This window comes from Loxodonta africana, chromosome 2 (genome assembly GCF_030014295.1).
Source record: "Loxodonta africana isolate mLoxAfr1 chromosome 2, mLoxAfr1.hap2, whole genome shotgun sequence".
Lineage (NCBI taxonomy): Eukaryota > Metazoa > Chordata > Mammalia > Proboscidea > Elephantidae > Loxodonta > Loxodonta africana.
The window spans coordinates 173102554-173125854 of record NC_087343.1 but is presented as its reverse complement, the minus strand read 5'-3'; the positions used below and the strand labels follow the sequence as shown (position 1 = coordinate 173125854).

Genomic DNA, 23301 nt, shown 5'->3' with positions numbered 1-23301 from the left:
CACCGGAATGGAATAGATGCACACTCATGAGGCCTCTGGCTGGAAGAAGAGTGCAAGCTGAGATGGTCTTTGGTGGGCCAGGCGAGAGGGTGTGATTTTGCAAATGTGAATCAATTAAAAAAAACCAACCTTCAATCCTCCTACTTCTGTGAGCTCTGATTTGCACTTAAAACTAACGTAGGGGCATATGTTGCTATGCATGTTTGTTTGTTTGTTTCGGATAAGGGATTTCAGAAAAGGAAAAAGCAGTGTGGGAAAAGAATCATTAGGCCTCCCAGCCAAATCCTGGCCTGAGATTTGGAACCATGTGTGACTTTCCTTGGGGCTGTCTTCTAGAGTGTATATGCCTCCGCCAAGGGCAGAGGGGGCCTGCCACTCTGCTCTCCTCCTCCCCACAGGACAATCAGCAAGCTCCACTGTTCCCCTGGCTGACTTCACTCCTTTCACCAGAGAGACTTGGCCCTGAGAAGCCCTGTTCCCTGGCCCAGTCGCAGCCCCAGTCGCTGACCTTAAAGAACTTGTCAATTTTGCTAAGGTTGATTCTCTTCTTGGCATCCAGTTTGTAAATATTACTGACATTTCCATCCATCAGATAAAGGCCAAAGCCCATGACCTAGAATGAGAAGGGACAGAGCATAGGAAATAGCCACAGCCATGGGAGAAGCCTCAAAAAAAAAAAAGCAGGATTTTTTTACATGGGTAGACACACACACACACACACACAAAGACCCTGTAGAGGTACATTACAAAAACCCACACATCTTCAAACAAAAAAAGGAAACATCAGTCCGATTTCAACCAGAAATTTGATTTCTGTGAAGAAATGGAAAGCCCTTTACTATGTTATTATGGTGGCTGCTGCTTTGAGCTCTTCCTATGATGGCTGAGGCTTGACTTAAAAAAAAAAAAAAAGATTTTTTTTTTTTTTTTTTTTAGACTTAGGGCTTAAAAAATAGTGTTACCTCTTTTAATTTTTACAACAATCTCATAATTCAAGTTCTCTACAATAACCTTATTCTAGAGATGAGGAATCTAGAGAAGTGACACAGAGAGGTTAAACAGCTTGCTAAGGGCACACAGTGTAAATGGAAATAAATGGGATCTGAACCAGGATCTGTCTGAAAACAAATTTACATATTTAGGAGTTTCTTGGGAAGGACTGTGTCTTGCCTATTGTCGCATTCTTGGGATCTAGCACATCATAGGCATCTGATGACTACTTGCTAAATGCTGAATAAATATAAAAATACCTACATCTTTCCCCAAGATTCCTGGAGTCATTAGTGAATTAAAAAGCAAAACAAACAAAAACAAAAGAACTCTGACTGAGAATGCCCAGCAACGAGTCAACTACCAAGGCTAATTCTTGATACTCCAGTTCATTTAACTACCTCCTGAATGCTGGCTTGTTTTGATCCTTTTTGTCAAACGGACAGCTGAAAGGGGGCCTGGACAAGCAGAAGGAAAGTAGCTTTCCTCGGCCCACAGTGGCTGTGTGACTGTGGGTAAGTCATTTTTCTCTCGGCGCCTGCATTTCTCATCTGATACATAAGGGAGTGAACTACACGATTGTAAAGGGTTTCCCCTAGGTTGCATTTTGCAATTCTGCAGAGGAGTCAGGCTTTTTCATTTCGTGCTCAGTGGCACCCCCTGGTGGCAGCTGAGTTAACTAATGTAAACTGCAGGGAGAAGTGAAACCGCAAGTTTTGGATGCCAGAATGAAGAGGGTAGAGAATGGAGAAGTTGGGGATGTGGAGTGTACAGGATTAAAGGCAGGTGAGAGAAAAGGAGGGTCCAAAAATTTGAAGGCAGTATCTAACTTAATAACTTGGACTTGAATTTAGTAACTGGTTGTGGAAGCAGGAAGCCTGGGGAGACCTAAAGTAACCACCCAGGCAGAGAACTGGGGGTGAGGGACAACTGAACTTTGAATGGCTTCTCTGGATTTCCAATTGTCCAGAGGAAGCCAGAGAGAACACGTCGCAAAGCCACACTTCCCTGAAAACTCAATCAAGGTGCTACAGAAAAGTAAAGAAGGGAATACCACCAGGGCTGGAAGAGAGGGGAAGAAAGGAAAACCCACCAGGAAAGCTTTGAAAGGCCAGGCTCTGGGGAAGAAAGAATAAAAGACTGACGGAGAAGGTTTCTCATTTCCACACTATAACTGCTGAGGCAGAACAGAAACAGCTAACCGGCTAACACATGGGGTTGCTATGACTTGGAGTTGACGCAAAGGCAACTGGTAAGCAGCTAACCAAGCAAAGGCTTATCCACGTGACATTTTAATGCCTGTGTAATATTCCAGATACATTTAATGACATGGGATGAAAGTGATACACAAAACAATTTATGTTTATTTTATTTCAGACTCCAAAAATGTTTGTTCACATAGAAATTTACCAATTTATTACATATTTTGAATATGTAAGTCTAAAAAAAATTAGAAGGCAATACCTCAAAATGCTAGAAGTATCATCTCCGGATGGGAAGGTTGTGAGAGATTTTAATTTTTTCATGCTTTTCTGTATATTCCAGATATTCCACAAGGAACAAATATCACTTAATAATTTTAAAATGTGACTTGTAAACTGATGAAAAAATTGTGGCCATTGTGGCAAGGTATAGCACAAGCTTAAAGATGTTTGTATCCCCTTTGAATCGGCAATTTCTCTTTCAGCAAGACCCACTCTGGCAATAATCGCGGATGTGCCCAAAGGCTGTGCTAAAAAGGATGCTCACTGCAAACAAATATCCACCAGTAGGGGATTCACTACAGAATGATGTCTCCATACAATGGAATACTTGGCAGTCATTATGCTCCTGGAAAGGTGTACGTGACATATTAGATGGAAAGAACAGGTCACAAAACATTAGGCGCCATAAGAGCTGTTATTAATATGTAAGTTAGAAAAAAATCAACATTGTTTTTAAACCCTAATTTTAAATAAGGAGGAGGGGAGAGTGCAAATGGAAGCCCTGTGGTCTGTGAATGCAGGGAGGTTTACCTTGAGGAGCATGTGTTTCTCACTGGGGGTCAGATACATCTTGTTCTCGTAGTAATCCACACAGATGTTGACAATGTCAGCCAGCAGCTCCTCATAGCCAGGGATCACTTCCAGTTGCTGATGGAGACACTAAACAGCAGCGCCTGGGTTAGGCAGGCACCCGTGTGCTCCTGCACCCTCACCCTCACCACAGCGCCCAGAGCTGGCCAGGTGGGGACTGAGGGTGCATGGGCCTGCTTACTGCCTGAGAGTTGCGGCACACACCAGTGAGGGGACCCTGCACGCCCGCCTACACCTGATGCTTGAATCCTCTCCTCAAGATACCCACAAGTGGCTGTTCCTGCTCGCCTCCCACGGTAGGAGCTCACCTCCTTGAGGCCCTTGATCTTATTTCCTGGTTATTCCAATGGTTAAAAGGTTCTTTCTTGGGCTGAGCTGAAAAGCAGCTCAGTTTTATAGTAATATTGGTTGCCATCAAGTCAATTCTGAGTCATGGCGACCCTATGTGTGTCAGAGTAGAGCTATGCTCCTTACGGTTTTCAATGGCTAATTTTTGGGAAGCAGATCACCAGGCCTTTCTTCCAAGGTGTCTCTAGGTGGACTGGAGCCTCTCACCTTTTGGTTAGCAGTTAAATGAGTTAACCATTTACACCACTCAGGGGCTCCTTAGAGTAATAGGCCTGTAGGAATTTTTGGCTTAGTTTTTACAGTGTGGGCTTATTTCCTAGTCTCCTTAGACTGATGGCAGGGAAGAGGCAGCTCAGTGAGGAGAGCTGGGCCAGCGGGTGTCTCCCTCCTGTCAGACAGTCCAGAAACATTTCCTGTCAGAAGGGGGTTGGACCACTACCTCTACCCTGGGCCTTTTCTCTCCCAAAGGGACAAAAGAGGCACTTGTGGATGTCCAGAGGAGGGAGTATCCACTGCTGGTGCTCCCCACAGGCAACATGGAGCTGAGTCTCTGGGAAGGAAACCTTGGGGAGCTTCTGCAGCTGAACAGTCTCCACATTTAACAAAGAGCAAGATAGGCCCTCTCAGTCCAGGGCCTCCGTGAGAGGAATTTGAGCATGAAAACCCTCAAAATGGTGAGGGCCCCTCTCAGGTTTAGCCTGGTCCTGCTGACATTCTTGTTAGTGCCAGTATAGGCTGGGCTGGCAGATGAGTGAGATGGGTCCCATTATGTCGAGCCTGGACTTGGAGAATGAGAGCAACAGCTGAGTACAAGTGCCCTGACAAAGCTGTGGCAACAATAACAGCTATGTCTCCTAAATCACTATTTGTCAGGCCCTGTGTGTGAAGGGCTTTTTATATACTATCTCATTTACTTCTCACAACAATGCTATGACGTTGTGATGAATTCTCATAACATCCTCAACATGTTGTTGTATGCCATTGAGTCGATTTCGACTCATAGCGACCCTATAGGGTAGAGTAGAACTGCCCCACATGGTTTCTAAGGAGCAGCTGGTGGATGTGAACTGCTGAACTGCATGCCTTTTGCTCCTCAACATATTAGCCCCATTTTACAGAGGAGGAAACTGAGGCTTAGACTTTGCCCAAGGTCTCAAAGCAGGTCAGTGGTGAGTCCAGGATTAGAAAACAAGGCAGTCTAGCTCCAGGGGCAGATGCAGGGGCAGAGCACTGGCTGAGAAGGCTCAGATAACACAAACTGGAGAGGACAAAAGGACCAACTGTGGTTGGGAGCCGAGACAACTAGCAAGGGGTCTGCGATCACCTGGGTGATCCTGTTGTGGTTGGCCAGGAACATGGAGAGGTTCTGGGACTCCTGGATAGACTGGGGGTCCGCCATCTTCCTCAGGAACTGCGCCGCCCTGAAACACAGAGAGTGGGTGCTGCCGAGAGGACTGCTCTAACAAACAGCCAGACTACGTCTCGTGGGCTCTGGCTCCCACACAGCCCAGGAGCTGCCCAGAATCCACACTCTGAATATCGCAGGCGACTCTAAAGTCAAAGGAATGTATGTTCTGGAGTCATTTGTTTGGGACTGTTTACATAAGGTACCTAAAATTAAAAAGCAGGAAGGTACCTAAAATCTCTGAAACTCAAGCTCATAAAGTTTAAAGGCAATTAAAACCAGTTGCTGTGGAGTCAACTCCGACCTGTGGTGACTCCAGGTATGTCAGAGCAGAACTGCACTCCACTGGATTTTCAACGGCTAGTTTTTTCAGAAGTGGATTGCCAGGTCTTTCTTCCAAGGCATCTCTGGCTAGACTCGACCCTCCAACCATCTGCATCACCCAGGGACCCCTAAAAGCAATTGTTGTTGTTATTTGGTGCTGACTCATAGCAACCCTAAATGAAAGAGTAGAACTGCCTCATAGGGTTTTCTAGGCTATAATTTTATGGGAGCAAATAAACAGGTCTTTCTTCCGCAGAGTCACACTGGGTGGGTTCGAATGGCTATCCTTTCGGTTAGCAGCTGAGTGCTCAACTGTCACACTACCAGGGCTCCTTAGCATCCCATAAACAAGCTGAGAGTGGCAGGCCAGAAAAGTGAAACGAGACCCCGTGTGCCACCTGGAGACCCCCAGTGAAGGTGCATAATGAGTGCTTTAACCGTGAAAGTTACGGAGGACACTCCTGGGAAGGATGCTTTGCTTTTGTCACATGCTCTGTTATTTACAGGAAAACACAGAAGTTTCTAAAGCAAAGCACTGCATGAAAAACAAAAGTCTATCTAACCTAACAGGATACAGGTGAAGGGATGATGGGTGTAGGGAGCACAAACAGGTCTCAGAGGGAGAAACCCTCAGCTATCTGGACATGCACGCTCTAAACTGGAGGAGGTGCAGGCTGCGTGTGATGAAATGTGAAGGCAGACAGGACACCCACCCTGCTGTTGGCTCCAGCTGGCCACTAGAGGATGTGGGCTGTGGCTGGGATGGAAGTGGTTGGCTATAACCGGGAAGCATTTGGGGAAGAGAGTGTGCAATGAGCTATATACGAAATCTTTGTGGAAGTTGCCATTTCTGAGTCTGGCCCGCGATGGGGCCCTGCCTGCTGGGAGCCCCCGGTTTCGTATTTCAGCCTGGAGGATAAAATTGTGAGAATCAGCCTGTTCTCTGCTTTCTCCAGTTACCTCGAAACCTGGGGGAATGTGGCTCAAGAAGGAGAGTCCCCCCGTCCCGTATCAGTGACACAGAACGTCTCCCCAAGATGTTTATCTAGACAGTTTGCACCTCCTCTGAGTCTTAACCAATGCAGAGGATGTGTGTTGTTCCTGCCTGCCCTTCTTCCTATTGGGTGACTACATCCTGATTTTTGGAGAAGAATGACCACTCCCCCACCCTATTCTCAGTCCTCCTGGCTCTTCTTCCTTATGAGCTGACACTGTCTCCCAACTCCAAGGGCGAACACATCCAATCAGAGCACCAACCCCTCTCTCTCCATCCACACAGCCCAAGATGGATCAAGGACAATCCTCCGGGAACTTTTGCAGAAGGTGTTTCCTTAGTAGCCTGGGTTGCTACACTGGCCAGAGGGAAGCTTAAAGCTTCCAGAAGCCATAAGCCTGCCTGAGAATGAAGCCAATACAGAGGGAGGTCGAGCTGAGAGGTGAAGAGAACCAGAGGACGAACATCATTCGAGCACCTGGATCCAGGTATACCTGGACTTTGCGGTTCCAGCAGCCAATTATTTCCTTCTTTTACATAAGCATTTTGAATTGGCTTTCTGATTCTCACCAAAAACAACTATTTTATGACTACCTTAATGGTCCCATACTACACGGGACAACAGAAAATCCTTGCTACTCCATGAGGGTGGGGAAATATGGATTGGATTCAACTCTGAGAAATAAAATCCAGTAAACCCTCCAAAAACCCAGCTCTGTACCTTATCCCTCAAACCACAAAAATTGATACACGCCCATCCCCGCCGTGTGTGGCGAATGGCTAGCTTGGTTCTGGAGAAGGAGCCTGGCAGAAGGGCTCCATCCACTCCTTCCCCTTGGCCAGCTACCAGGAAAGAAGGGCCAGGCTGGAGAGGGTCAGGGTGTGGGGAGGGTGCCCTGACCTCTTATAGGCAGAGTGATCATTCTTGACGCTGCACTTCATGTTTTTCAGCTCGTCCAGGACGGCGAACATATTGATGAACTTGCCCAGGGTCAGGAGGTAGGCCTCGGAGACAAAGTCCTTCCTCCGCTCGGCATGGCACAGACGCTTCACCTCACTGCAGAACCGCTCGATGGCCTTGCGCTGCAGGCAGAGGGCAGAGCGTAAGGATGGGGCAGCCGAGGGGGGTTGGCTGCTGCGCTGGTGGGGAGCGGGGTCAAGGCTCCCCTGGGGTCCTAGTCACAGCCCAGACATTTAGAGAAAGCAAATCTGCCAGGTGACCTTTTTCAGAGGAGTCCCCAAATCCAAAGCTGATTTCTAGAGAGGAGCCTGGAATCTGCCCCCCTCTCCCCAGGTGAGTCAAACCAATTAAACCGTTCTCCCTTCAATGCACATTTGTTGAGAGCCATTATGTTACTCATTTTTGTATCCCCAGCACCCAGGGCAGTGTCAGGTACAGGACAATAAGGAGGTATCTACAGACAGTGAGAGAGACGTTCAGAGAAAGATGTTCATTCATTCAACAACTATCTATTGAACATCTACTATGTACCAGGCACCGTTCTAGGCACTTTGATAGAGCAGGAAGCAAAACAGAAAAAACAAACAAACAAACCCAACTCTGCCCTAAGGAGCTTACACTCTAGTAACGGAAGGCAGAAAACAAAATAAATAAGTGCTCTATATTAGATTATGATACGTGCCACAGAGGAAAATAAGGAAGGCAAGGGAATGAGGAGGGCTGGGAGGAGCTGTAACTTTAAGTAGGAAGATGAGAGGAGAAAGCATCAAGAAGTGACTTTTAGGAAAGGGATTTGAAAAACGAGAAGAGGAAAGACATGGTAGTGACCAGGGAGGTATGTTCCAAGCAGTGTGAACTACCAGTGCAAAGGCCCTGAGGACAGAGTGTACAGGTGTGTCTGAGGGATGGGAAGGAGGCCGGTGGCTGAAGTAGACTGAGGGTAAGCGGGGGAAGAGCACGAGAGGAGTTAGAAAGGGGCCAGGGCTAGACTACACTGGCTCTTGTGGGCTGTTGTGAGGGCTCAGGACATGACACTGAGCAAGTTGGGGAGATGTGAGACGGTTCTGAACAGGAAAAAGTGGTCTGAATTATATTTTACTAAGGTCACAGAGGCTGCTGTGGTGAGAACAGACCATGGGGGAAAGGGTAGAAGCAGGGAGGATAGTTAAAATGGCTATTGTATTTAAAGGTAGAATTACAATGTGATCTACCAATACTACTCCTAGGTATATTCCCAAGAGAAAAGAAATCATGTGCTGTTATGGATTGAATTGTGCTCCCCCAAAATGTGTGTCAACTTGGTGAGGCCATGATTCCCAGTATTGCTTGATTGTCCACCATTTTGTGATCTAATGTAATTTTCCTACATGTTATAACTCCCAAACTCTATGATGTTAATGAGGCAGGATTAGAGGCAGTTATGTTAATGAGACAGGACTCAATCTACAAGATTAGGTTATATCTTGAGTCAATCTCTTTTGAGATATAAAAGAGAGAAGTGAGCAGAGAGGAGGCGGACCTCATACCACCAAGAAAGAAGCACCGGAAGTGGAGTGAGTCCTTTGGACTCGGGGTCCCTGAGCTGAGAAATTCCTAGACCAGTGAAAGACTGATGACAAGGACCTTCCTCCAGAGCCGACAGGGAGAGACAGTCTTCCCCTGGAATTGGCGCCATGAACTCAGACTTCTAGCTTCCTAGAGTGTGTGAGAATAAATTTGTTTGTTAAGCCATCCACTTGTGGTATTTCTGTTACAGCAGCACTAGATAACTAAGACAGAATTTGGTCCTAAGACTGGGGTGCTGTTCTAACAGATACCTACAGTGTAAAAGCAGTTTTGGAACTGAGTAATGGGTAAAGGCTGAATGAGTTTTAAAGTGCCTAGTACTAAAAGCCTAGATTGCCTTGAAGAGACTGTTGGTGGAATTACAGACATCAAAGATAATTATGGTGAGGACTCAGAAGGAAGTCAGGACAGCTGTAACACCAGAGATGGTGCAGATGGTGAGAGGCAGCAGCAGAGAAACAGCAGCAGCAGAACCAGGAGACTGGTGTGAGACAGTGTGGGAGCCAACCTAGGGAGTGAGAAAGCTGACTGCCTTTGGCAGGAGGCTTCTTGGTGGAGTAGGGTACCTCTAGGCACTTATTGGTGGAGGTTGGCTTACCAATCCACAGAGCAAGAGAGCTGAGTGCCTTCTGGCTAAGGTTTACTGGTGGAGTGGAGTGGAGTGTTTCCAGGTACTTATTGGTAGAGTTAAAGAGCTGTGGAACACTTGCCTGAGCAGAGCAGATTCTAGGCCAGCAAAAGGGGCCAAGAAGCCAAGGAACCAGGAAGCAGAAGCTGAAGAGACAAGGAGCGTAGGAAGCAGAGCTGCCTCTGTCTCAAAGGGTAAGGCCATGACCTTTGGGGTCTAACAGAGTAAAGCCATGGCTTCTAGGGTTTCAAAGGGTGGGGCCACAGCCTCCAAGGTTTCAAAGAGTCAGATTTTCACCAACTGGGTTCTGGAGTGTGGGTCTGCCTTTCACAGGTGCCAGTGGGATGGGGCCAGATTCGCTGAAGCCCAGGGCCAAGAGGCCTCCGCCCAGAATACGGAGACTGTGGCCAACACCCAGAGTCTGGAAGCCAGGGACATTGCCTAAATGGTCTCAGAAAACAGAGGATTATTTTCAAGCCTTGAGAGCTAATGTAATGTGTTCTGCTGACTTGCTTGGTGCCTGTTATCCCTTGTTTCCCTCCAATTTCTCCCATTTGTAATGGAAATGTCTAGCTTGTGCCGGTCCCACCATTGTACTTTGGAAGCAAATAGCTTGAATTCTAGATTTAACAGATGAAGAGGAATTTTGCACCAGGAGACTTTGGACTTCGAGTTGATTTGAGACTTACGCTATGATATGATGGGGTGAATGTGTTTTATATGTGGCAAGGATGTGAATTTTGGGAGGTTAAAGGGTGGAATATTATAGATTGGATTGTGTCCCCCAAAAATGTGTTTCAACTTGGCTAGGCCTTGATTCCCAGTATTGTTTGGTTGTCCACCATTTTGCGATCTGATTATCCTATGTGTTATAAATCCTAACCTCTATGATCTTAATGAGGCAGGATTAGAGGCAGTTATGTTAACGAGGCAGGACTCAATCTACAGGATTAGGTTGTATCTTGCGTCAGTCTCTTCTGAAATATAAAATAGAATCAAGCAGAGAGGAGTGGCACCTCACATCACCAAGAAGAAAGTGCCAAGAGCAGAGTGTGTCCTGTGGACCCTGGGTGCCTGTGCTGAGAAGCTCCTAGACAAGGGAAAGATTGATGACAAAGACCTTCCCTCAGAGCCAACAGAGAAAGAAAGCCTTCCCCTAGAGCTGGCATTCTAAATTTGGACTTCTAGCCTCCTAAACTGTGAGAGAATAATTTGTTTGTTAAACCATCCACTTGCCATATTTCTGTTATAGCAGCACTAGATAACTAAGATATATGCCTACACAAAAACTTTAACGCAGATGTTCACAGCAGCATTACTCACAATAGTCAAAAAGCGGAAATCACCCAAAAGTCCATCAATTGATGAACAGATAAACAAAATGTGTAAATCTGTACAATGTGATAATATTTGGCCATAAAAAGGAATAAAATACTGATATAAGCTACAACATACATGAACCTTGAAAACATTATGCTAAATGAAAGTAGTCAGATTCTAAAGACCATGTAGTATAGATTCCATTTATATGAAATGTCCAGAATAGGCAAATCCATAAGAGACAGAAAGTAGAGTATTGGGGGAGGAAAAGGAGGAAGAGAAAGTTGAGATCATTGTGGGGTGATGGTTACAGGGTACAGGGTTTCTTTTTGAGGTGATAAAGAATATTCTAAAATTGACTGTGGTGACGGTTGAACAACCCTGTGAATTTACTAAAAACCACTGAATTATACACTTTAAATGGTTGAATTGCATGGTATGTAAATTACTATATCTCAATAAAGCTGTTACCAAAAAGAAAAAAAAAGCAGTTGAACAACAACAAAGCAGAGGCTACTGCACTAATTCAGAGAGACAGGCAGAAGGAGGAGAAGAGGTGGGGATAGGGAAAGGGAAGAGGAGGGGAAGAAATTAGTCCTCAGAATGGGAGCTCTGCTTCTCTCCCATCAGTCTGAGATGTCCTACCAGCCAGTCACTCTTCTCCTTTAAAGACCAGACCAAGCCACATTTTCTCCTTCCAGAGTCTAAGTCCAATATAACATTCTATAAGGATGGAAATGTTCTATATCTGCACTATCTTGTATGATAGCCACTCACTACATGTGACTACTGAACACTTGAAATGTGGCTAACGCAACTGAAAAACTTCATTTTAAAATTTATTTTAATTAAATAGCTATTGCTGTTAGGTGCCGTTGAGTTGGTTCCGACTTATAGTGACCCCATGTACCAGAGAACGAAACATTTCCCGGTCCTGCACCATCCTCACAGTCATTGCTATGTTTGAGTCCACTGTTGCAGGCACTTTGTCAATCCAACTTGTTGAGGATCTCCCTCTTTTGCTGACTCTCTACCAAGCATGACATCCTTCTCAAGGGACTGATCCCTCCTGATAACATGTCCAAAGTATGTGAGACAAAGTCTTGTCATCCTTTAAATAGCTACATGCGGCTAATAGCCACCATATTGGATAGTTGAGTTCTAGATTATTCTTGATCCTCCCTTCTCTAAGCACCTCTTGTCAGAGGACCTCAGGTTGGCATTTAAGCTTTTGGATATTTCTTTTTTCATGGATCTTCCTTCCCAAAAAGATCTTAGGCTCACTGAAGACAGGACCATAATGGTAGTAACAACTGTGATTTACTGAACTTACTCTGTAGTGTAGCCAGGCCTCTACATGGTTCTTTACATATTTGACATTATTGAATCCTGACCACAAACCTATGAACCTGACCCAGTGCTGTCAAGTTGACTCCAACTCAGGGCGACCCCATGTGTGTCAGGGTAGAACTGTGCTCCATAGGGTTTTCAGTGACTGTAATCCTACAGATATAAATCACCCAGCCATTCTGCATCGCTGCTGGATGGATTCGAACCACAAACCTTTCATTTAGTAGCCAAGTGGAAACTGTTTCCACCACCCATAGCAACCCTATACAGAAGAGCAGAACTGCCCCATAGGGTTTCTAAGGCTACAAATCTTTACGGAAGCAGACTGCCACATCTTTCTCCTGCAGAGAAGCCGGTGGGTTTGAACTGCTGACCTTTTGGTTAGTAGCTTGCACCACTCAGCAACTTTGAAATAGGCATATTTCCAAGTGAGAAATCTGAAGGTCGGCAATGTTAGCTCACACAAGTTAGAATGTGGCAGAACTAGGGTTTGACTTGGGTTTCTTGTCCTCTGAGCCAGTGCTCAGAGGCAGCACCTGGCTTCATTTTCACCTTCTCTAAACACTCCCACTGCTGCCCCCAGGGGGCTAACACAGCCCTGAGCAGGCAGACTTTACCAGTCCTTGAACAACATGTAGAAGGTGTGGGATGTGGCCTGACCCTCGCCCTGGGGTACAGACTTGCCTTTAAGTGTTCAACCTGCATTCCTGAACAGCTTCCCGACATAACCACAATAACCAACTTACTTGCATTCTTTTTTCCTTTGTCATTTCTGTTTAGCCAGCTAGCCATCTTCCACTCACAGAAAGTGCTGGCTCTCTTCTTTCTTCCTCATTTAAATGGTCGCTCTTCTTGGCCTTGCAACTGGTCTCCCCACTGTCACGCTGACCCGTACCTTCCTGTCTCTGCACCTCCCCCCAATCTATTTTCCAGCCATAGCATTGTTTGGAAACCTAAATCAGATCATGTCACTAAAATACTCCAGTGGCTTCCCGTGGTTCATGAATAAAATCCAAATATCCTCTTCATAGCGTACCTCACAGCCTGCAACGCCCTATGTGATCAGGTCCCTCTCTCTCTCTCTTCCCACTGCACTGCAGCATTCCTAGCTTCCTTCCATTTCCAAAGCATGGCAAACTCACTCAGGCCTCAGGGCCTTGACCTTTGCAGTACCCTCTGCTTGACACATTTTTCCTCTAGATCATCACACAGCAGCCTGTTGCTCACCACACAGACCCCAGTTCAACGTCTCCTCCTGAGAGGCTGTCCCTAGAGCTGGACCCACGTTGCAACCACTCTCCGTCACAGAAATTCTGTTTTTATTTCATTCATCACTTACTTTGTTCTGAAATTATTATGTATTATTGTCTGAATGTCCCCCTGCCCCAAATGCACTCATATACTCACTAGGATGTAAATTACATGGAGGGGGGAGCTTGTCTGTCTTATTCGCCCAGGGGTGTAGTAAGTACTCAAACAGCTTTTGCTAAAAGCATAAATAAATAGCATGGCAGAAAAATCCAGATGCCAGTGTCTAAGTCTCCTGGTCATGATCCACCCCCACCTCTCACCTGAAAGTACATGAACTTCATGAGCTTGGTGACCTCTGGTTCCAGCACCTCCACTGTCTTCTCATAGATCTCCACTCTGTTGGGCTGCTCGTTGCATTTCACCTGTGGGGGAGAGGCAGGGTCACATATGCTAGTTTGCCCAGAAAGTCCTAGTTCACACCTGCTGTCTTAGTAATAGGCCCCCTTGTCACTCTTAAGTGATCACTCTTGGTTTGATCACCTTAGTAAGAAGAGGCTGGGTAGCCCCTGCCAGACAGGCCTGGTAGGGGGCAGACTGCTCCCCAGAGTTTGGCAGTAGAAAAGGAACCAACTGGTCCTGAGACCAGAACCCTCCTCTCCTTCACTCCATTCTGGGCCCTGATCATGAATAGTACACATATCTCCGTAGGTCTGCAAGTTCTCCCTCCTTCAGCCTTTCCCCCATCCCTAACCCACGGGGCCTGGTCAGATTCTAAGCAGAGAAAAATGTTCTGTCCATTGCTCCAGATGTACCTGGGACAAAGCTTCCCCAGCCATACCCAGGCCAACGCTGGCCAATTTGAGATGGGTTCATCAAGAAGCCCATTTCCTGACCAGTGATTTTCAGCCAGGTGTGCATCTGAATCACAGGACACACATTTTCACAGCATGTGTGCCTGATAGGTCTACCATGCCAACAGGTCAACTGAATTCAAAGACTGAGACAAGGTAAGTACAAGGACATTCTTTATACTGTTGTTAGGACATTCTTAAAGTGGTAGGTACAACTTAAGTAGCCACCTGTCAATGGCTAAATGAATAAAATACATTATGGTACATTCATACAATGTCATCATACAACCTTTAGAAGAAACAAGATAGATCCATATGAGCTGACAGGAAAAGATGGCCATGATAAACTAACAGGTGAAAAAGCTGCAGAACACTAAGTATAATCTGATCCCATTTTGTTGAACAAAACAGAGTGTGTGTGTTCAGATATAATGCAGTCACAGAAAATACAAAAGGGTGCAAGGCAAACTGTTGACAGCAGTTACCTCAAAGGACTAGGATAAGGAGGAGGGGAGAAGAATGGTTTCTGTTTTCTTTGCACACTTCTGGTTTTTTGGTTTTGTTAAAATGGGACCCACTACCTATTTTATGCAAATAACATGTTGCTGTAAAAAGAAAAAAAAAAAAATCAGCATAGTGTGTTTACAAAAATCCCTGAGGTGGGGGGTGAGGGCATGGCTGGCAAACAAAGAAGGCACACGTTATTTGCATAAAAATATGGTAATTATAGGATGATGATAACACTAATAATATCTGCATGTATCAACATGAAAAAGTCAGTAATAAGGAATTAAGTGGAAAAAGCATGTGGCAGAAAAATATAAGAAAAACACGATTTTGTCAATGTTAATAATTTATAAAGTAATATATATGCAAAGAAAAAGATCCAGAAGAATATACAGTAAAGTAATCACAGTGATGAGGGTAAGGGGATAGGGATGTCTTAATTTTTGTTTTATGCCCTTCTGCAATGGTTTCAGTGCAATGCAATTAACATATACTGCTTTTGAACTAGAAGATACTGAATAATTTTTAAGTCCCTGAGCATGGGACCTCGTCATTAATTTTACGGAAAGCTCTCTAAATGACTCCAGTGTGCACACTTGGTCAACAGGCCCCGCTTTGCTCCCTGCTACCTGGAGAGGACAACTTTCTCAGCTCTCTGTATTGAGGGCATGGAGATAACAGCGCGCCCTGGAGGGGAAAGAGGGACACACAGCAGGGACAGTCTTACCTGGGGGATGGCCCGGGAACAGCTGCGCCAGGTGTACAGCATGACCGCATACTCATGCCCTTCTTCCAGCATTTCATTCTGAAACAGCAAAACACGCTCAGCAGGGAGAAACTACACTAGCGCCACAGGGCTGCTCAACAACCGTCTAAAACCCTCAGCACAGAACCAGCTGCATCAGCACCAGCTGCAGGCTTAATAGAAATGCAGAATCTTAGGTCCCTCCCTGGGACTATGGAACAAGAATTTGCATTTCAACATAATGTCCAGGTGACTCAAATGCACAGAAAGCTTGAGGAGCACTGGCCTAAATCATCCACATCAGCAACCCCAGGGTTCTGCAACCAGGCCATGTTTTTCACACAGGTGAATGACCACCATAGAAAGAATGAGGCAGAGCTATGTGTTCACACAGGAACAGGTGCCCCAGTTATACTGTAAGCAGAAAAATAACACGTAGCAAAACAGCATGTACAGCAGATGGGTGAAAAAACAAAACAAAGAGTAGTCATTGCAATAATATACTGTATTATGTACTGAAACAGTTTTTGGTAGAATACGCACAAAGCTATGACTAGCAAGCTCTCTAGGGGACTTTCACTTTTTAAGTCATATGGTTCTATAATGTTTGCACTTTTATATGAGTCCGTGTTACCATTTCATAAACAAGAACATGATTAACATCAATTTTTAAAAATAATAAATAGAGCAGATGGCAAAACCAACAATGCATGAATCTGCAAAACACAGTGACTACTCACCTCATCTAGTAAGTGCTACCGTGGAAAGACCCTAAACTGAGGGTCCAAATATCTGGGCTCAGATGCCAGCTTCAATACTTATTATCTCTTTGGCCTTCAGTAAATACTTTCATAGCCTAAAATTGTCCATTTAGTCATCTGTTAAGTGATGATAATAATAACAATCTCACCATCACGTGGAATTTTGTAAGAGTTAAATGACAAAAATACACACATACACACACATGCATGCTAGGTAATCTGTAAAGGAAGTTAAGAATATTACTAGGAAAGTAATCTGGCAGTTTCTCAAAAAGTAAAACATTGAGTCACCATATGACCCAGCAATTTTGTTCCTAGGAACATATCCAAGAGAACTGAAAACATATACCCACATGAAAACTTGTTCATAGCAGTATTATTCATAACTGCAAAAAGCAGAATGTTACGGATCGAACTGTGTCCCTCAAAAAGATATGTTAAAGTCCTCAAAAAAAAGACCAGACTTGGTGGTCTGACAGAGACTTGGAGAATCCCCCAGAGTATGGCCCCCGATACCCTTTTAACTCAGTACTGAAGTCACTCCTAAGGTTCACTCCTCAGGCAAAGACTAAACCAAAACCAAACTCGTTGCCATTGAGTCAACTTCAACACATAGCAATCCTAAAGGACAGAGTAGAACTGCCCCACAGAGTTTCCAAGAAGCATCTAGTGGATTTGAACTGCTGACCTTTTGGTCATCAGCCGTAGCTCTTAACCACTATGCCACCAGGTTTTCCAGAGAAAGACTAGACAAGCTCATAAAACAAGACTAAATGGGCATACCAGCCCAGGAGCAAGGACAAGAAGACAGGAGGGGACAGGAAAGTTGGTAATGGGGAACCCGAGGTCAAGAAGGGGAGACTGTTGACACATGCAGTTGGTGACCAGCATCACAAAACAATATATGTATTGTTTAATGAGAAACTAATTTGTTCTGTAAACCTTCATCCAAAGTACAATAAAAAAAATTTGCTGTAAAAACAAACAAAAATATATATAGATATACATTGAAGTCCTAACCCCTGGACCTTGTTTGGAAATAGGGTCTTTGAAGATGTTATCAGTTAAGTGAACATGAGGTCACATTGGAGTAGGGCGAGTTCTAATCCAATCTGAGTGATGTCCTTATAAAAGAGGAAAAGAGACACAGAGAGACAGACTGGAAGGGCCATCATGTGAAGATGCATCTACAAGCCAAGGAACGCCTGGGGTTCCTAGAAGCTGGAAGAGACAAGAAAGGATCTTCTCCTGGAGACTTCAGAGAAAGCATGGCCCAGCCGACACATTGATTTGGACTTCTAGCCTCCAGAACTGTGAGACAATAAATTTCTGTTATTTAAATCCCCCACTTTGAGGCACTTTGTTACAGCAGCCCTGGGAAACTAATACAGTAGAATCAACCCAACTGATGAATGCATAAACAAAATGTGGTGTATCCATACAATGGAACATTACTCAGCCATAAAAAGGAATGAAATACTGATACGTGCTACAACATGGATGAACCTTAAAAACATTATGCTAGGTGAAATAATCTAGACACAAAAGGCTACGTATTATATGGTAGCATTTATAGGAAATGTCCAAAATTGACAAAGCTATAGAGACAGAAGGTAAAGGTTGCCTAGGAAGCGGGGGGGGGGGGGGGGCGGTGGGGGGAGGGCCTGATGGTAAAATGGTTAGCTGCTAACCAAAAGGTCAGTGGTTCGAACCCACGAGAAAGAACCTGGAGATCTGCTCCCATAAAGATTTCAGCCTAGGACAGTTCGACTCTGTCCTGTAGGGTCAAATCAACTAACAATAGAAATAGAAGGAGGGGGATTGGGAGTGACTGCTAAAGGAGCCAGGCTTTCTTTCTGGGATAATGGGAATTAAATAGCGGTGATGATTGTACGACATTGTGATTACAGGGAATTATACACTTTAAAATGGTGAATTTTGTTACATGAATTATATCTCAAAAAATACAATTAAAAGATGTATTACTAGACCATCTCTTTAAACATAAACATTTGTATTCATACAAAAAACCTTTACCAATTTATGTCTTAATCCACATACCCTATCAATTTCATAATGCCTTGCTAGTACAAGAACAAATTTAATTTGGAGTTTATTACTTATTATGGTTTTGTTTTTAACAGCAAATATTGGTGACAAGTCACACTTTCAATTTTATTTATGTTTATTATTGTTATTGTACTTTAGACGAAGGTTTACAGAACTAGCTTCTCACACTTTCAATTCTTAGAACACTTTTCAAATCAGCAACATGTTTTGCTTGAGATGAGGGGACCCAAAATCAAGCCAATGGGTCTCTGTTGCCATGTGCCCCAGAACATATCTCAAAAAAAGTGACAGTAATATAGGGAGCACGTGTTTACTTCTTAGCACCAAATGTCCACCAGCAGGTGTGAGTAATTCCTACTCATTGATTCAACTAATGTTTGACTGACTGACCACTCACCAGGTGCTTGGCACTGGTATGCTGGGAACAGGGCAGAGAACAAGAAGGCAGAATAATGGCTCCAAAGATGTCCATATCCTAACCCCTGGAGTCGGTGACTGTGTTACCTGACATAGTAAAAGGGACCTGGCAGATGCGACTAAGTTAAGAACCCTCAGATGGGGACATCATTCTGAATTAACCAAGTGGGTTCAAGCTAATCACGTTGATCTTTAAAAGCACAGAACCTTTCCTGGCTGTGGTCAGAAGAGATATGATGATGGAAGCAAAGCCAGTGAGATGTAACATTGCTGACTTCGAAGGAGAAGGAAGGGGGCCAACAGCCATGGAATATGGTTGGCTTCTAGAAGTTGGAAGAAGCAAGAAAACAAGGGGGCACAATCATGGAGGCTTTAGTAAACATATGCAAACTACTGGTGGGATTGGTTTACTGACTCAAGAGCCTTAAGATCATAGTCTCAGAGTACAATTTAGTCAATTGGCATAGCATAGTTCACAAAGATAATGTTCTACATCTGAGTTTAGTGAGTGGTGTCTAGGGACTTAAAAGCTTGTGAGCAGCCATCTAAGATACAACTATTGGTCTCTACTTGTATGGAACAAAAGAGGATAATGGAATCAAAGCAGCAAGCAGCCCACAGAACTAAGAGCCCACCCGAACTACAGCCTCTTCAAACCTGAGACCAGAAGAACGAGGTGGTGCCTGGCTACCAATACTGACTGTTCTGACTAGGGACACAACAGAAAGGGAGAGAAATGTAGAACAAAACTCAAATTCCTAAAAAAAGGCCAGATCTACCGGACTGATAGAGACTAGAGAAACCTCCGAGACTACCGGCCTAAGATAACCTTTGAGCACGGAATTAAAGCTATTTCTGTGTGTCACCCTTCAGCCAAATAATAGATTGGCTTATATAATAAACAGTATCACCTGTGAGTAATGTGCTTCCTTACACAATTAACTACATGAGAGCACACAGTCAACATTTACCCAAAAGCAAAGGTAAGAAGACAAGGAGAGGTAGAGAAGCTAGATCAACGGAAAGAGAACAAACACAATGGAAATAACGAGAATGCTGACACATTGTAAAAACTGTAACCAATGACACAAATGTTTACACAGCAAATTAGGTTCCCCTCTAACAATCTGTGGAAACCCTGGTGGTGTAGTTGTTAAGTGCTACCGCTGCCAACCAAAAGGTCACCAGTTCCAATCCTCCAGGTGCTCCTTGGAAACTCTATGGGGCAGTTCTACTCTGTCCTATAGGGTCGCTATGAGTTAGAATCAACTCGATGGCAACAGGTTTGGTTTTGGTTTTTAACAACTTGTATGAAAAGTTTGCTCCTTCTAGAGGCTCTAGGAGAAATCCTGTTTCCCTGCTTTCTATCTTTTCTTTTTCAGTAATACTTCATTGTGTTTTAGGTGAAAGTTTACACAGCAAGTTAGGTCCCCCTTTAACAATCTGTATAACTTTTACACAAATTGTTAAAGGGGAACCTAATTTAGGAGGACAAATTTTCATACAAAATTTTAAAGGGAAGCCTAATTTAGGGGAACCAAATTTTTATACAAATTGTTAAAGGGAAGCTTAATTTAGGGGAACCGAAATTTTATACAAATTGTTCTAAGGAACCTAATTTGCCGTGTAAACTTTCACCTAAAATGCAGTAAAATATTAAAAAAAAAAAAAAGGCAAGGAAATAGATTTTCCCCTAGAGCCTCCAGAAGGTAGAGTCCTGGCGAATGCCTTGATTTTAACCCAGCGAGACCTGTGTCAGATTTCTGATCTACAGTAAGAGAATAAATTTGTGTTATTTTAAGCCACTAAATTTGTGGTCATTTGGTACAGCAGCAATAGAAAATTAATACGATGCTTCTCCAAACCAGCCTCTCCTCCCCAGTTCCCTACTGGTGTCCTGGACCTAGTGTGTCTGGGTAATGGCTTCACCATTCCCTCAGGCATGCAGGGTGTCCTCAGGCGTCAGTTTGGCCCTGGCTCTCTCTGCCCCAGCGCACAGTTAATTGTTAAGCCAGGTGGACCTGACCTCCAGCGACTCTTCTCTCCACAGTCTCTTTGCCACCCCTCGGTGCCATCACCCTCATTGAGGCCTTCACGTCTACAGTGTAGATAACTTTCGTTATCTCTTAATTGATTTACTCACTCCTATGAATCAGAATCGACTCAGCAGCAATAGGTTAACGGGTCCTTACAGCTTATTCTACACATAACTAAAATATGAAACTTATTTTGAAAGCATTATACTATTCATGTTTACCCTATGAATAAAAAATTTCCATTGCTTTTGATGTTTTATTAAATGAATTGAAAGTCCTCCAAGCCCTGACCTTTATGTTGTTGTTGTTAGTCGCCATTGAGTTGACTTTAACTGTTATGGACTGAACTGTATCCCCCAAAGTATGTGTTGTAAATCCTACTATTCCTGTGGTTACAATCTCATTTGGGAATAGGGTTTTCTTTGTTATGCTACAGAGGCAGTATTAGTATAGGGTATGTCTTAAATCAATCTCTTTTGGGGTATAAAAGAGCAGATCAAGCAAGCAGCAACAAAGCACGGATGGGGAAAGATAGATGCCACGCTACGTGAGATCTCCAAGGAACCAAGGAACAGAAGCTAAAAAGCGATAAGGGCCTTGCCCTAGACTCAAGAGAAAGCCTTCCCTTAGAGCCAGCACCCTGAATTTGAATTTCTAGCCTCCTACACCATGAGAAAACAAATTTCTGTTTGTTAAAGCCACCCATTTGTGGTTATTTCTGTTGTAACAGCACTAGAAACTCGGTCATCCATTCATGGAGACTCCTTGTGTGCAGAGTAGAACTGTACCCCATAGGGTTTTCAAAGATGTGGTCTTTCAGAAGATCTCCAGGCCTGTCTTCCAAGGTGCCTCTTTGTACTTTATAACTGCCAGCCTTTCCGATAATAGGCAACTCCTTAACCATTTGCATCACCCAGCCACCTGACACTTAATGTAATTTTCCATAAATACCACAGACAACTTCCCTATATGTTCTTTAGAATCCAAACCCAGATAGTCCCTGAAAATCCTTGCCTCCGTGCCTTGTTCATGCCAGTTCCTCCACCTGGAATGCCCTCCCTGACTTATAAAATTCTAACTACACGAGACAGCAGAGTGCACTGGAAAGATAAGAAGGCTGGGAATTGAAGGCTCTGTGTTCCAGGTCTAATCCTGTGATTTACTAGTTGTGGGATCATGGACAACTTGCTTATTAACTTCTCTAGGCCTCAGTTTTCTCATCCCTAAAATAGGTATAATGATCCCTTTTCAAGTCTCAGGGCTGTTATAAGGCACCAATGATAAGGCGTATTAAGAATACTTTATACATTCTGAAGTACCATATACACAAAGGTATCATTACCCTCTTATAAGGCCCTGCTCAAAAGCCACTTCCTTCAACAAGCTTTCTCTGACCCTCTCAAGTACTCTTTAAAAGCTTCACTTTGAAATTTTACCATGATATTTACCTTTAACTTTGTGCATTTTTATCAGCAAAGAATAGCCTAGAACAAAGGCTTTGTTGTCAGAAAGACCTGGATTTACATCTGTCACTTGTCAGCATAAGGACCCTGAGCAAGTTATTTAAGTTTTCTGGGTGTCAGTTTTCTCCATCTGTAAAATGGGCATTATAATAATATCTGTTGCACAGGGCTGATATGTGGATGAAATGATATAAATGCATTTAAAATATCTGCACAGAAGAAGTGTTCAATAAATGAAGCTTGTCTATTTCCCAATTGACTTTGTGAGAATCAAAACTCAGCCCTATTTGTCCATGTACACCTCTCCAGCATTTAGCACAGTCCAGGTGGCACAGTATTGAGTGAATAAGGAATGTTAAGATAAGGTTTTAGAATACAACCGATTATATATAAAAAATCACTGAACCATGGGCAGAGCCAATAAGAATTACACACTCTTTGAGTAAGGATCCTGGAATTCTTCAAATTTCTGTGTTGCATGAGAATAAAACCAACAAAGGCCCAAGAGGCAAGGCGACGATCCTTTGCAAATGGGTCAGACACTTGCACTACAAAAGAAAATAATAACCAGCCCCACTTGGGAGTGAAGAAGGCTACCAGCTTCCTCGAGTCAATACCTGTGTTATTTCAAAGGCACTGTCCCTGTTTTTGAGTGAGGAACCTTTTGTTTTGCTCAGGAAAAAATATCCCACACCTAGAAATTTATAAAGTATAAGAGAAGGCAAGATTTAATCATATGTTAACCCAAAAAGCTATAGAAGCTTGGAGAAGTGAGAAATCAATGTTGGCTTTAGAATAACAGGGGTTAAGTTAGGCCCTAAAGGTGAGTCAGATTTGCAAAGCCAGAAGAGAAAGCTGAATATGAGAGTGAACGGAGCCTGGCCTGAGCAGGGACTTAAGGAGCTGGGTCTGCTTGAGGCAGTGGGGGTTGGAATAGCTGAGCACCTGTCCTTTGTGTCTGAAGGCTGCCAAGGGCCCCTCCAGCCCTGGCAGGGAGCGTGTACCCATCTGCTGCAGAGACTTACCATGCTGGAATGGACTGTAGCCTGCTCAATGTACCTTGCGATGCCTGTGACAAATGCATTCCTGTCCTCAAAGTTCGTGTCAAAGTTGGCCTGTGGGAATCAGAGCAGAGGAGGATTTCATTGTTGGAAAACAGGTCCAAGAGACCTGGATGTCCAGGCAACAAGCTGCTGCCTACAAATGCCATAGCTCTCGGTAGAAATCTATCACAATATT

General features: G+C 44.0%; 1 protein-coding gene across 7 annotated transcripts in view; it reads right to left on the bottom strand.

Moving 5' to 3' along the window:
• Positions 1 to 23301, bottom strand: part of CYFIP2 (cytoplasmic FMR1 interacting protein 2) — a 164366-nt gene that overhangs the window by 110004 nt on the left and 31061 nt on the right. For all 7 annotated transcript variants that reach the window (XM_064278789.1, XM_064278786.1, XM_064278799.1 and 4 more), the window contains exons 3-9: positions 23088 to 23177; positions 15298 to 15375; positions 13533 to 13634; positions 7038 to 7219; positions 4738 to 4834; positions 3006 to 3134; positions 509 to 613 (exon numbers count right to left, since the gene is read on the bottom strand). In XM_064278789.1, the coding sequence (XP_064134859.1) occupies positions 509 to 613; positions 3006 to 3134; positions 4738 to 4834; positions 7038 to 7219; positions 13533 to 13634; positions 15298 to 15375; positions 23088 to 23177 (783 nt within the window). The remainder of the gene's footprint in view (positions 1 to 508; positions 614 to 3005; positions 3135 to 4737; positions 4835 to 7037; positions 7220 to 13532; positions 13635 to 15297; positions 15376 to 23087; positions 23178 to 23301) is intronic.